This window comes from Stomoxys calcitrans, chromosome 1 (assembly GCF_963082655.1).
Source record: "Stomoxys calcitrans chromosome 1, idStoCalc2.1, whole genome shotgun sequence".
Taxonomy (NCBI): Eukaryota; Metazoa; Arthropoda; class Insecta; order Diptera; family Muscidae; genus Stomoxys; species Stomoxys calcitrans.
Window position 1 is genome coordinate 266,099,696 of NC_081552.1, and position 16,110 is coordinate 266,115,805.

A 16,110-nucleotide genomic window follows, 5' to 3' on the forward strand; every position below is an offset into this window, starting at 1 on the left:
TACTTCTGCAATTTGGTACAGATCGGTCCAGATTTGGATATAGCTGCCATATAGACCGATCTCTCGATTTAAGGTTATGGACCCATAAAAGGTGCATTTATTGTCCGATGTCGCCGAAATTAGGGACAGTGAGTTAAGTAAGGCCCTTCGACATTCTTCTTCAATTTGGCCCAGATCGGTCCAGATTTGGGTATAGCTGTCATAAACAACGATCTCTCGATTTAAGGTTTTGGGCCCAAAAACGCCCATTTATTATCCGATTTTGTCGAAATTTGGGACAGTGAGTTTTGTTAGGCTTTTCGACTTTTTTCTGCAACTTGGCCCAAATCGGTCCAGATTTGGATATAGCTGCCATATAGACCGATATCACGATTTAAAGTCTTGGCCCCATAAAAGGCGCATTTGTAATCCCATTTCACTGAAATTTGACACAGTGACTTATGTTAGGCTTTTTGACATCCGTTTTCTATATGGTTCAGATCGGTTTATTTTTAGATATAGCTACTAAAAAGACCAATATTTTATTATACACTATTGAACAATGACTTGTACTTACAAATTAGGGTTAATTTTCCTCTAGGACGCATAACTTAGGAGATAGAGCCATTTTAAGTTTTCTAATGATATTTTGAATTTTTTGATGGAATTACGAATTTAGGACCAATTCCCTCCAGGACGCATAGTTTAGGAGATGCAGCCATTTTTGGTTTTCCAACTGAAATTTCGATTTCTAATAAGTTTTCAATGAAATTTCTAATTTTTTGATGGAGTCACGAATTATGGCCCATTTTTCTCTAGGACGCATAGTTTAGGAGATACAGCCATTTTATGTTTTCCAACTGAAATCTCAATTTCTAATGGATTTTCAACGAAATTTTAGCCATTTTAAGTTTTCGAAGTGAATTTTCCAGTTTTAATGGGGTTTCAATGAAATTTTTTAATTTTTTGATGTAGTCAGGAATTAAGGCCCATTTCCCTCTAGGAAGCGTAGTTTAGGAGATACAGCCATTTTAAGTTTTCCAAGTGAATTTTCGAGTTTTAATGGGGTTTCAATGAAGTTTTTAATTTTTTTATGGAGTCACGAATTAAGGTCCATTTCCCGCTAAAACGCAAAGATTAGGAGATACAGCCGTTCTAAGTTTTCCAACTGAAATTTCGACTTCTAATGGATTTTCAATGAAATTTTGAATTTTTTTATGGAGTTACGAATTAGACCCATTTCCCTCTATGACGCATAGTTTAAGAGGTACAGCCATTTTATGTCTTCAAACTGAAATTTCGATTTCTTATGGATTTTTAATGACATTTTTAATTTTTTTATGGAGTCACGAGTCAAGGCCCATTTCCCTCTACACATAGTTTAGGAGATACAGTCATTTTAAGTTTTCCAAGTGAATTTTCGAGTTTTAATGGGTTGTCAGTGACATTTTTAAGTTTTTGATGGAGTCACGAATTAGGGCCCATTTCCTCCTACGCATAGTATAGGAGATACAATCATTTTAAGTTTTCCAACTGAAATTTCGATTTCTTATGGATTTTCAATGAGATTTTTAATTTTTTGATGGAGTCACGAATTAAGGCTCATTTCCCTCTAGGACGGAGATACAGCGATTTTAAATATTCAAACTTTCATCTTTAGTAGATTTTCAACGAAATTTTGAATTTGTTGATGGAGTCACGAGTTAAGGCCCATTTCCCTCTATGGCATATGGTTTAGGAGATACTGCCATTTTAAGTTTTCCAACAGAAATTACGATTTTTAGCCGATTTTCAATGAAATGTTGAATCTTTTGATGGAGTAACGAATTAAGGCCCATTTCCCTCTAGGACGCATAGTTTAGGAGATACAGCCATTTTATTTTTCCCAACTGGAATTTCGATTTCTAATGGATTTTCAGTGAAGTTTCGAAGTTTTTCTACTGAAACTTCGATTTCGTATGGATCTTCAATGAAGTTTTGAATTTTTTTCGATTTCTAATGGATTTGCAATGAAATGTTGAATCTTTTGATGGAGTAACGAATTAAGGCCCATTTCCCTCTAGGACGCATAGTTTAGGTGATACAGCCATTTTATGTTTCCCAACTGAAATTTCGATTTCTAATGGATTTTCAATGAGGTTTCGAATTGTTTCTATTGAGTCACGAATTAGCGTCCATTTCTTGTAGGACGCATAGTTTAGGAGTGATACAGCCATTTTAAACTCCTGAAAGCGTCAATATTTTATTCGATTGTGCTGAAATAAGGAAAGCCACCATAGCACAGAAGTTAGCATTTCCGCCTATGACACTGAACGCAAAACTGGGCGAGAACATCAAAAAACTGTGTCAGCTGTGGTTATGCGCTCTCTTATGCTGACGATATTTGAGGCTTGAAGTTTTTACAGATATTCATATTGGATATCCCAAAATGTTGGATACTACCATATTTCTGCATTGCTAGATGTAAGCATTATTACAAGTGTAGTCATTGTAGATGTTTTTAAATTGTTTTGGATGCCACTAGCACCACCACTGCTTGCTGTTGCCGCTGATAATAGCCAGCCATCCATGTAGGCCAAAAAGAATGTTCCATTTTTGATTTTGATTTTATTGTTTTTTTCTGTCGAAAATTACTGTAAAAACTCGGAAAATGCTGCATGCAGCCAAACAGTCGGACGGTTTGGTTGGTGTTTTAGTCTCGTTCTCTCTCTCTCTATAGTGGTTTGCAAATGTTTATAGAAATTTTCATGTGCCACTGCCTCAAGTGCGGCGCTTCGTTCCATTCCTGCGAATCTTCATCATCACAAAAAAGATTCTCGTCTAGCCTCCTTAAGTCGCGGGGCCGAGGATGTTTGGTGGTGTAGAGAGAGGGAGCTACAAAAGAAGAGTAAGAAGAGGCAATAGCAACGCCACCAGTATCGAAATCACAATATTTCAAAGCCGTTTGCAAACCATTTCACACATTGTGTTTTTTTTTTGTGTGTTACTGGTTGCTTTCTAGTCGTTGAACTGTTTGTTTTTGTATTCATGTCCCGCCCGTCCGTCTGTCCGTGCGCGTGGAAATTGGCACAGTACGACAGAGAACATTGCAATTATAGGCTTTAGTCGGCTTGAATTTTTCTTCTTTTGGATAAAAATAAAAAATATTTAATATATGTATGTACGAGTATGTCTTCAATATAAATACATTCATGAGAATATATTAATGTGCGATATAACAAATTGAGAAAGCAAACAGCAATCGCACACGACCGAAACTCAACAATTATGAATATTTCAATTTCATTATTCGTTTGTTAATCGTTCTTGCTTGAAATGAAATGAACTTAAATGTTGGGCAAGAGCACATCCGTGTAAATAGAAAATGTGCCTGCCAGTCTGTCTGTCGGAATGCACTTCAATTAGTTTCACTTTTTGTGTCTTTTTGCATACACTTGCAAAAAAAAGTATGAATTTTCAATAGATCGATAGGTTGTCTGTAAGGGTGCAGCTACTAAACCTGCGGGCAAAAGTTCATACTTTGTATTTTAGAAGCCTTTTGTATCGAAAAACCATAGGTGTATAAAGGCAAAGAAAACCAGTATGGAAAGGCAAAAGTCGGGCGGAGGCGACTATATAATACCCTACACCTATCCTACAATTATAAATTCGGGCAATATATAGGTATACGGGAGCTTTATCTTAATCTGAACCAACTTTAAAACAGATAGTTTGAAAATTTTTGTTATTACGGTCATATAAGTGCAGATCAGGCGATACATATATATGGAAGCTATATCTAAATCTGAACCGATTTTGATGAAATCTAACAGATATGTTAAAATCAGTAACATAACAATCCGTGCCAAATTTTGTGGAGATCGGTTGAAAATTGTCCTTACTACGGCCATTTAAGTGCAAATCGGTCGATACATATATATGGGAGCTATATCTAGATCTGATCCGATTTTGATGAACATTTGGAAATCAGTAACGAAACATTCCGTGCCAAATTTTGCACAGATCGGTTGATAATTGTCCTTACTACGGCCATTGAAGTGCAAATGAAGCGATACATATATATGGGAGCCATATCTAGACCTGATCCGATTTTGATGATATTTTGCAGATATGTTAAAATCGGTAACAAAACAATCCATGCCAAATTTTGTGCAGATCGGTTGAAAATTTTAGCTGCTACGGCCATTTAAATGCAAATCGGTCGATACATATATATGGGAGCTATATCTAAATCTGAACCGATTTTGACAAAATTTTGCAAATATGTTGAAATCAGTAATGAAACAATCCATGCCAAATTTTATGTAGATCCGTTTGAAAATTTTAGCTACTACGGCCATTGAAGTGCAAATCAGGCGATACTTATATATGGGAGCTATATCCAAACCTAAACCGATTTTGATAAAATTTTGCAAATATGTTGAAATCAGTAACGAAACAATCCGTGCCAAATTTTGTGCAGATCGGTTGAAAATTGTAGCTACTACGGCCATTTAAGTGCAAATCGGGCGATACATATATATGGGAGCTCTATATATATATCTTAACCGATTTTGACGAAATTTGGCAAATGTGTTGAAATCAGTAACGAAACAATCCGTGCCAAATTTTTTACAGATCGGTTGAAAATTGTCCTTACTACGGCCATTAAAGTGCAAATCGGTCGATACATATATATGGGAGCTATATCTAAATCTAAACCGATTTTGATAAAATTTTGCAAATATGTTGAAATCAGTAACGAAACAATCTGTGCCAAATTTTGTACAGATCGGTTGAAAATTGTCCTTACTACGGCCATTGAAGTGCAAATGAGGCGATACATATATATGGAAGCTATATCTAAATCTGGACCGATTTTTATCAGCATCAATAGCTTTCGTCCTTGGGCCAAAAAAGTGATTTGTGCAAAATTTCGTGATGATTGGACAACAAATACGACCTGCACTTTGAAAACAAGAATACATGAACTCACCGACGGACATGGCTAAATCGAATCAGAAAGTGATTCTGAGTCGATCGGTATGCTTATCAATGGGTCTAGCTCTTCTCCTCCTTAGCGTTGTAAACAAATGCACAAATCTATAATACCCTGTACCACAGTGGTGGTGTTGGATATAAATAGAAATATTGAGCTGAAACTTTGCACAGAATCTTTTTTTTTTTTGTCCATAAGCAGGTTAAGTTCGAAGATGGGCTACATCGGACTATATCTTGATATAGTCCGCATATAGACCGATCCGCCGATTTATGGTCTTAGGCCCATAAAAGCCACATTTATTATCCGATTTTGCTGAAATTTGGGACAGTGAGTTGTGATAGGTCCTTCGACATCCTTCTTCCAATGTCGCCGAAATTTGGGACAGTGAGTCAAGTTGAGCCCCTCGACATACTTCTGCAATTTGGCCCAGATCGGTTAAGATTTGGACATATCTGCCATATAGACCGATCCCTTGATTTAAGGTTTTGAGCCCATGAAAGGCGCATTTACTTTCAGATTTTGCAGAAATTTTTCAGATTTGGATATAGCTGCCATATAGACCGATATCTCGATTTAAGGTTTTAAGCCCATAAAAGGTGCATTTATTTTCGAATATCGCCGAAATTTGGGACAATGAGTTGCGTTAGGCCATTCGACATTCTTCTTCAATTTGGCCCAGATAGCTCCAGTTTTAGATATATCTGCCATATAGACCGATCTCCCGATTTATGGTTTTGGGGCCATAAAAGGCGCATTTATTGTCCGATGTCGCCGAAATTTGGGACAGTGAGTTGTGTTGGGCCCTTCGACATTTTTCTGCAATTTGGCTTAAATCGATCCAGATTTACATATAGCTGCCATATAGACCGAAATCTCGATTCAAAGTCTTGGTCCCATAAATGGCGCATTTATAATCCGATTCCCCTACTTGTGTTGGCCACATTGGTGAGGTATTTACCTTTAGTATTACATCAGACAACACTCACTGTTATGATAGAAGTATCCACAGTGTTCTTTAATGCAATGTTCATGGGCAAATTTTCAATATAACAATTTAATTTCAGTTTTTGTTTTCTTTTTTTAATATAAATATTATTAACTATCATCCTTAACACTATCCTTACAAATGCAATATTTTTTAACTATGTTATCATCTACACACTTTGAGTCTTCAGCGTACCGATTAAGACGGCTGATTTCGGTTACATCTATTGTAATAGTATTCTGTTCTTTATCATGCTGAAATGACGCATCGAATAGGGCGTCATTGGGGCTGGTTTCGAAATTCATGCGATACTCCTGCAATGGGAGATAGTGAACGTCCTGGTGCAAATCTAATCTTAAATTGGCTTCCACAACACGTTTCAATAGCAAAGGCACACACTGATCAGCATAAACACTCCGATTTAAGTAATTATTCATTTCGTCAATGACTAGTTGAGTGATATTTGCCATTTCCTCGGAGTCCTTGTCCAATGTCTCGAAAGGTGTACATGTACACCAATGATCTTCAATGCCAGCCATGGAGCAAGTGCGATCCTCCAACACTGTTGCGAGCAGAGTTTGACATGTCGAACAACTGAGGGGTAAATCAATGGATTCATTTTTCCCCAAGGACATCATAGCCAAATGTTTTAATGTTACATGCACATCATAGGGACTGGTGAGGCGATTTTGATTCAAGGTTAGAGCCTTTACAAACTCCGGATTTTCATCTTTTAGCCATTGCGGTAACCTCATAAAAAACATGGGCAGTCGCTCCTCGATATAGCCTTCCTTTTGGCTTCGTAGAAAACCCCAACGAGCACCATGATCACTGAACAATATCACCACATTGTTGTCCAAAATTCCAGACTCATCCATATGTCGAAAATACTGAACCATACGATTATCCATGGTGGCAGGATCGGCCCAATTGTTGTGACTGAAACTGTTGGTCCAAAATAGTCCGAAAATCGATTGACCCAAAAACCGTTCTGCAAATTCAACAGCAAAGTCGTATATAACTTCAGCATATCTTCGGGGACCAATGCAGTAGGCTTCATCAGACATTTTTTTGATGGGCAGTAGCTCTTCCATGGCTACAAGCAGAGGTCGATGGTAATAATCCGTGGGAGGGTTTTTAAACCCCGGTTTTAGATAGTTGAACGTACTAATATCAATCAAATCTTCTGAGTAGGCGGTTATGAATCCCTGTTGCCGCAACAGGTTAAAAAGAAAGGTGGTGCAATTGTCCATACCACCTTCATCATGGTAGTTGCACAGCTCTTCGGCCTTTTGCAAATCCAAACCGGACAATATGGCCATTATATTGGGAAATGTGTTGTCTTCGATCTGAAATTTAGGAAAGAGGAATGTTAGGACATTCTATTGTCGGCAATGTGTAAAGCTATGAGGCATGTATTATAGTTAGAAGAGAAGCTGATTATTAGAAAAAGGTTACTATTGAAAGATTTATTCCTTGATGTTTTTTGGAGAATAATGTTTTGTTCTATATTTTTAGGAAAATTTAATGATGTATATACTGTTCTTCTAGTGACTTGAATACTGTTCTCCTAGTGACACACACTATAAGGTTCCGTCGCGGAACAACAACAACTTTTTCATTCTGTTTGTAAAACATCTTCGACACATTTTCAAAGATACTCGTACTATAATGTATTTAAACTCTTGGTCCCTATGACATTTTAAGTAATCAAGCGCTGTCCTTTCGTTAGTACATTAATGTATGTAAAACATGTTAACTTCAAAACGAATAAAGCCATGCGTTCCACTTTGATGTAGATCAGTTAGTATTGTAAACTGGCTACATAGCCCCATATTTAGTCACAAAGTGATCTCCCGGTTTGACTTCTTGGGGAGTTAAGGAGTGCATTAAATTATTCAAATTTTAAATCCAATATTTTGTTATGCCATACGTGCCAACCTTGATTCTAATTGGTGATTAACTTCTTCTTATCGAAGAAAATTCGATTCGCCATTTAAAATTTTCGGCAAATTGGTTTCGACCAATCAGAGCAAGAAGAAAGAAGTTGATTGAAGTTGATATTTAAAAATGTTCAAAATACCAATTAGCTCCAGAGGCTTTACCCACAAAACTGACTGGAACATTGAGGTCCGATCTGTGTGGTGTTCATTGCTGTCACAAGAAGCTTAGCTGCGAGCTACCGAGCGCGTCCACAGGTTACGAATAGCGGAATGCTCCATACGTAGTAGCTGCAACGGCAGTCGTGAACAATCAGCGGTATCGAGTGGAGAATCTCAGTGAGAGGCCAGGAGGCATCGCTTCTTGCGCAAATATTGAGTGCCGATGATGGGCACCTCGCCACCTCCACATGAAAATGTGACTACAACAACAACCCACAAAACCACCAGGATGGCGGGCTTAAATATTTTCATAAGGTTATTGTAGCCGTAGATAGCTACCAAGTGAATGCTAACAAATAGCTCAAATAGGAAGATTATGATTAGAGCTCAATCACCACATGGAGGGGTTGTGTACTCCCTTTTGGCTCTTGGATATCTGTCGGATTTTTTCCTGTGATAGAGCTGCTGCTCTCACTATTGAATGTCCTAAAAAGCCTTTGCAATGTCCGGCCTTTGATCTTGCGCTGGTAACAGGGCGGACTTAAGCTTTATTTGTGGGGATGAGGAGGAGTCACAGACGGTTGAGCACCTATTTGGAGATTGCCCTGAAATTGCGAGTGTAGCTACAGGATTATAGCTACATAAAATCCGTTTTCCTCTCTAAATTATCTTCGTGCAAAAGTCCTTTCGTCATTCTTGAATACTATCGATTTAAATTGCATATTTAAGGGAGCATCTCCAGACCTCCTGGCCGTTTTGTCATGCATGATGGCTCCTAGTCTTCTTCATTTTAATGTCGGGGATTATAGCAAATTTTGCCCATGAACATTTCATTAAGGAATACGAGCAAACTTCTGACATATCAATGAGTGCAGTCCGATTTAAGTTCAATGATAAGGGGCCTCCTTTTTATAGCCGAGTCCGAACGGCGTGCCGCAATGCGACACCTCTTTGGAGAGAAGTTTTACATGGCATACTACCTCACAAATGTTGCCAGCATTAAGGAGGGGAAAACAACCGCTGAAAATTTGTTCTGATGGTCTCGCCAGGATTCGAACCCAGGTGTTCAGCGTCTTAGGCGGACATGCTAACCTCTGCGCTACGGTGGACTCCTTCTTCATTTTAATGTCGGGCATTAAACTGACGCAAATTGTATCCGTGTTCTTCTGCGCTTTTTGAATCTTTCGGGGACGACACAATAGACCTATGCTCCCTGAGTGAAACTGAATGAGGTTGCTATAACAGCAGAAAGCACAATTTATAATTTATTTATTTTGAAGTTTATATTTTTGTACGGCGAATTCAAAAATGAGTTGACATATCAAATTCTCTCAGCTGGGTTCATGCGGCCACCTCATAAATACGCCTTGAGAACATCATTTGTTTGCCATTCCTTTCCATAGAACCACCTACGGGATGAATGAACCCTTAAGGCGATGCCTCTGCTTATTTAACTCCATTGCAAACCAAATGAACTATCACATAGAACGACACATTTCAAGAGAATGCTTAGAATTTTGCTCGATAATGATAATACATAACTATGTTAGTTTGTATAGTTCGTGGCAATGTTGTAATTTATAATTCTAGTATATTGAAATCTGTAAGAGCATAGCTCGGTAGATGAAACAAATAAATAAATCTTAAGTAAAGTTTCAAAACGGTTGCAATACAAGAAGGGGCAGTGGTCTACAATGGGTTAGGAATAATTAACGCAAAAAATTAATTATTGTCTACTTCTGTGAGCATTACTTCATCACTCCAAATTATTTAATTCATTTTTGATGGCGGAACAATTTTGCTCTTCACTGTACCTCTTATCTACTTTCGAACAGTTCGGATGTATACGTATCAGTGCACAAAACATATGATTAGAGCTTTGAATAAAAATTTCTTTTTTCTGAGAAGTTTATACGGTTAATTTGTATGTACTATGGAATTATGGCATAGATATGTCAATCAATGCTATAACGATAAGTTAGAAAATTAATGTGGTATGTGGTCATGTTATTATGGTAATGTATGCATGATAATGGACATTTTATTGGTGCTAATTTTGTATGCCATTTTACCTTATTATAGCCAGATAATTCAAACCAACTGTCATTTCGTACGTACTCAAAGGTTGAGGGCATAACACGGCGGAAATTAAATTGCGAGACGGTATCTATGCCGAACATCAGTATGCCAAATGGTCTGGCAGTGCCAGTGTTATTGTGGATGCGTTCCTTGATTTCCTCACGATCCTGGAAAAAATGCATACCATCTTTGTAAAAGGTGGAAGCATTCACAGTTCCATTGCACTCGATAAGAATATAATTCGTATCAATGGGAACCACAAAATCCTGCTCAAACTGGGTGCATATACTCCATCTGAGAGGAAATAAAGAAATAAGTAAAATTTTACATATAATAGCCAAACTGGTGAGACACCTACGCGTAGCCTTTATCAGTATCCCGAAAAATTGGGGTATAACAGCAATTAATGTCCTCCTCCTCCTCCTCGCCATCATTGCCATAGGCATAGTAATAATCAGTGTCATTTGATCCCTTCAAATATTCATCTTTTAGTTCCGTATGGATGTGCAGAACATAGGCTTGCAGTGTTGTGTTGTAGGATTTACTGACTAATGGCTGCTTTTCCGTACAATTTGGTATGGGGTTCATGTAACGGGTATCTTCCTCAGCCTCTATGTATTTGCGTTCGTAAGGATCGAACGAAGGCATATGACAATTTTCATTCCACACCAAATATCCTTCTGGCCGCGTAGTTGTGGCGATTGTTGCTATTTTTGTTGTAGTTATCGTTGTATTTGCTAATTCACTGTCGATCAACTTTGTTATGGGCTTCAAGTGTTGCCATCGTACATTGGCAAATATATTATAGGTCTCATTGTTGTACACTGTCAAAAGGGTCACCAACAGAAGCGCTATAAACACTCTCACTACCAGTTGTGAACGATCTGCGATCTTTCTATGCTGTTTCATACTGTCATACTGGAATTTTATCACGGTGCACTCAGCATTATTGCTGTACTGTCGAAAACGCATAACTGCAATACGCGTTTAACATATTTCACGCTTAGCCACAACAAATGTCATTTAAAGTTTTAAAACGATTTTGCATATTGTCTTCAATCTCCTGCCGTTTCGGTGTAAATTAAAAAAAAAAAAAATTAACTGATATCGTATGCATAGAAGTAAAGCAAAATTGCTTATATTCTTCTAGATGTCGATAAAATATCGAAACTAGCTGAACCGGGCCCGCTCCGCTTTGCTTTCTTTTACTTTATATGGAACAAAATTATCCTTTAAATATTTATTTTCGACAATTAAAGAGCTTTTAGTGAAATACCATGCTGAGAAAATAGTATTTGGTTAACAGTTAAACAATTTAAATGCCTTTATCTGAATCCCTTTACTGATTTATGAATTCGCTCAACGGGTTTAGGGTCATTTGAGTTTGGATGCTAGATGTACTCCATTCTTAAGAGATTTTATTTGAGCCCGATATGCTCATGGCGATTATGGGAGTAAGAAGGCTCCCAGGGTGGCGGTTGGTGAGTTTATGGTTGTTTTCGGGGTGAGGACCACCCCAGACACTTGGCCCTGAAAAAAAATCCGCATCGTGCTCTTCTCTCAAATATCATTTATTTTAACGGACAATAAATGCGCCTTTTATGGGCCCAAAGCCTTAAATCGAGAGATCGGTCTATATGGCAGCTATATCCAAATCTGAATCGATCTATGCCAAATTGAAGAAGAATGTCGATGGTCCTAACACAACTCACTGTCCTGAATTTTGGCAAAATTGGATAATAAATGTGCGTTTTATGGGCACAATACCTTAAAACGAGAGATCGGTCTATATGGCAGCTATATCCAAATCTGAACCGATCTGGTCCAAACTAAAGAAGGATGTCGATGGTCATAACACAACTCATTGTCCCAAATTTCGGCGACATCGGACAATAAATGCGCCTTTTTGGGCCCAAGGCCTTTAATCGAGAGATCGGTCTATATGGCAGCTATATCCAAATCTGGACCGATCGGGGCGAAATTAAAGAAGAATATCGAAGGGCCTAACACAACTCACTATGCCGAATTTTGGAAAAATTCGACAATAAATCCGCCTTTTATGGTCCCAAAGCCTTAAATCGAGAAATCCGTCTATACGACAGCTATATCCAAATCTAAACCGATCTGTGCCAAATTGAAGAAGAATGTCGATGGTCCTAACACAACTCACTGTCCTGAATTTTGACAAAATTGGATAATAAATGTGTGTTTTATGGGTACAAGACCTTAAATCGAGAGATCGGTCTATATGGCAGCTATATCCAAATATGAACCGATCTAAGCCAAATTGAAGAAGAATGTCGAAGAGCCTAACACAACTCACTGTCCCAAATTTTGGTGATATCGGAGAATAAATGCGCCTTTTTTTGGGCCCAAAACCTTAAATCGGCGGATCGATCAATATAGCAGCTATATCTTAATCTTTACCAATCTGAGCCAAATTGAAGAAGTATGTTGACTGGCCTAACACAATTCACTGTCCCAAATTTCATAAAAATCGGATAATAAATGTGGCATTTATGGGCCTAAGACCCTAAATCAAAGGATCGGTTTATATGGCAGCTATATCCAAATCTGAACTGATCAGGGCCAAATTGAAGAAAAATGTCGAAGGGCCTGACATAACTCACTGTTCCAAATTTCAACAAAATCGGATAATAAATGTGGCTTTTATGGGCCTAAGACCCTAAATCAAAGGATCGGTCTATATGGGGGCTATATCAAAATATAGTCCGATATAACGCATCTTCGAACTTAACCTGCTTATGGACAAAAAAAAAATTGTGCAAAGTTTCAGCTCAATATCTCTACTTTTAAAGACTGTTGCGTGATTTCAACAGACGGACAGACAGACAAACATGGCTATATCGTCTTAGATTTTTACGCTGATCATATATATACTTTATAGGGTCGGAAATGGATATTTCGATGTGTTGCAAACGGAATGACCAAATGAATATACCCCCATCCTTCTGCGATGGGAGCGGAGCGAAAAAATTGCCCTAATTTTCAGAAACGCCAGATCTCGGAGATGGGTGGTCCGATTTAAGCGAAATTTTGTGTGCTCTCATATAGTACCCTAAAAATATAAATTTGGTATCCAAATTTCGGATGGAGTACCTAGGGGGGCCGCCCCACCCTAAAACCTACCAAACATATGTATAGACCAATCACGGCAATATGGGACTCAAATGAAAGGTATTTAGGATAAGAAAACGTATCTGATATCCAATTGTCGGACCAAGTGTTAAGGGGTCCACCCCAACCCCCCAACCACCCCTAAATCGGACATATTTACCGACCATGGCAATATGCGACTCAAATGAAAGGTATTTGCGAGTAGAATACGAATCTGATATCCAAATGTAGGACCACGTTTCTGGGGGTCCACCCTTCCCCAAACAGGACTTATTTACTGACCATGGGAATATGGGGCTTAAATAAAAGGTATTTGAGTGTAGAATTCGAATCTGATATCCAAATATGGGACCAAGTGTTTGGGGGGCCGCCTCTCCCCAAAAACATCCACCAAAGGGGACAAATTTACGAATATAGCAATATGGGGCTCAAATGAAAGGTCTTTGGGAGTAAAGCACGAATCTGATATCAATATTCGGGAAAAGTGTCTATGGGACCACCCCACCCCCACAACACCACCTAAATAGGAAGAAGAAATATGAGGCTCAAATAAGAGGGTTTTTAGAGTAGGACACGAATCCGATATATATTTTTAAGGCCAACTCACCGCCCATCCCCCAAAACACCCCCTAAGCCGGTCATGTTTGCCGACTATGGAAATATGGGGCTCAAATTAAAGGTATGTGGGAGTAGACCACGTATCTGATATCAACAATAGGAACCAACTGTCTAGTGGACGTCCCACCACCATAACAACCCCCCAGTAGGACGTATTTGCTCACCAAGACAATTTGGGTCTTAAAGCGAGTGGAACTAAATATTGGGTTGCCCAAAAAGTAAATGCGGATTTTTTAAAAGAAAGTAAATGCATTTTTAATAAAACTTAGAATGAACTTTAATCAAATATACTTTTTTACACTTTTTTTCTAAAGCAAGCTAAAAGTAACAGCTGATAACTGACAGAAGAAGGAATGCAATTACAGAGTCCCAAGCTATGAAAAAATTTGTCAACGCCGGCTATATGAAAAATCCGCAATTACTTTTTGGGCAACCCAATATTTATAGTTTTTAGGGCCAATGCCCCAAACCGGACATATTTGCTGACTTTTGCAATAAGAAGTTTAAATGAGATTAGGAAACGAATTTGATATCCAATTTTGAGGCCAATGGCAATATGGGATTCAAATATATGAGAATAGAGCACGTTGCTGATATATTTTCCGGGCACCCCACTCCCCAAACACCCCTAAATCCAGCATATATACCGGCCATGTCAATTTGGGGCTTAAATGAAATGAATTGGGGGGTAGAGCAAGAATTGATACCCACATTTTGGGACTAAATTTCTAGGGGTCTACCTCTTTTCCAAAATACCCCACAAACACCAATTTTTTACTGACCATCGCAATATGGGGCTCAAATAAAGGTATTTGGGAGTAGAGTACGAATTTGATATCCCAATGTAGGACCATGTATTTAGGGCATCACCCCTTCTCCAAAACACCCCCCAAAGGGTAAAAATTTTTCGACCATGCCAATTTGTGGCTCAAATGAAAGGTATTTGAGATTAGAAAACGAATTTTATAACCAATCGCCTCGTCCTGTAAACTCCCCTCAAAACCAATGGCAATATGGGATTTAAATTAATGGTATTTGAGGGAAGACCACGATGCGGATATTTTTCAGGGCCAAGTTTCTGGGGGACCAGCTCTCCCCCGAAAACACCCATAAATCAGATATCATGAGAATATCGGACTGAAATAAAGTATTTTAAGAATGGAGTCCACCTTACATCCAAACTTAAATTCGTAGACCAATAAAGATATGGGATTCAGACTGTTAGTCAGGCGATATACTATTTTCGTAGCATCTTACATTCACTAAAAGCTCTTACATTGTGGAAAATAAATATTCAAAGAAACCTTTTGTTCTACATAAAGTAAAAAAGGCGCAACGGAGAGGGCCCTGTCTAGCTAGTGCCATATAAAATTCACTTAGACTCTTTTATCTCACGACATGCTAAAACCACTCAATAACGAGCATATGACCCACCCCCGGCCAAACTAACGAAATTATAACGGATTTCATTTTTTTTTTTTTCAAAAAAAAAAATTGCAGAATTTTATTTTTTCGATACTTTTTTTTTCAAACAGAAAATTAAATTCAACCGGCATCTGCCATTTTGGATTTCACTGAGAACTAAATAAAAATAAAACAAACCACATATGTCACTAAAACCTGCTCTGACCGAGATAATGATTAATGTCACTCGAATCAAGGTGTTAAAACTATGCAATGCCTTTGCTCATGAATTTTAATGCTAACACAATTTTATTTTTTAACACTTTAATGGTTGATTCTAATTAAGATTTGAAAAAAGCTAGCGTTTTTATTTTAGTATGTTTATTTATTTTTTTTTTTTAAATTAAACTTAAATTTAGGTTTTTGTTCTTTTTGATTTATTGTTATTAACACTTTAAATGTTTCTGCTAAAATCTTCAAAGCCTAGAGTAATTTGAATTCTTAACACGGCACACATATACTTTTAGGAGCAAATATTAAATCAGGGGAAAAGCTTTCTTTACTGTTTCCGTTAAGGCCTGCAAGCACATACATCTTGGCATACTCATACACACACACGAACTAGAACTCACATCAATGAAAATCGTTTGAATTCTTATGGGAAAAGGAAATTGCCAAACCACACACATTCATTAACGTATTGTTGGGCATGCATAACTGCCTGCTTGCTTATAAGCATATGCATATGAATTTGCTATTAATCACAACACAGAACAATTATTTTGTTTGTTTTTAACTCTTTTATAATAATCTATTATATGCCC

At 37.8% G+C, this 16,110-nt stretch overlaps 1 protein-coding gene across 1 annotated transcript; it reads right to left on the reverse strand.

Annotated features, from left to right (window-relative positions):
- Nucleotides 1-6,055: 6,055 nt before the first annotated feature.
- On the reverse strand, nucleotides 6,056-11,174 carry LOC106092779 (uncharacterized). Its single transcript, XM_013259704.2, has 3 exons — nucleotides 10,485-11,174; nucleotides 10,120-10,420; nucleotides 6,056-7,294 (listed from the first exon to the last, which is right to left on the reverse strand). The coding sequence occupies exons 1-3, from the start codon at nucleotides 11,096-11,098 to the stop codon at nucleotides 6,056-6,058; spliced, it is 2,154 nt and encodes a 717-aa protein (XP_013115158.2). The 5' UTR covers nucleotides 11,099-11,174.
- Between the last annotated feature and the right edge of the window lie 4,936 nt (nucleotides 11,175-16,110).

Bases quoted from the DNA above. Each gene is read 5' to 3' on its own strand.
- LOC106092779 (XM_013259704.2), bottom strand. From the start codon at position 11,098: ATGCGTTTTCGACAGTACAGCAATAATGCTGAGTGCACCGTGATAAAA. The intron at 10,421-10,484 runs GTAGGTGTCTCA...ATTTCCTCTCAG, and splicing joins GATACTGATAAAGGCTACGC to ATGGAGTATATGCACCCAGT. The intron at 7,295-10,119 runs GTAAAATGGCAT...CCTAAATTTCAG, and splicing joins AATTATCTGGCTATAATAAG to ATCGAAGACAACACATTTCC.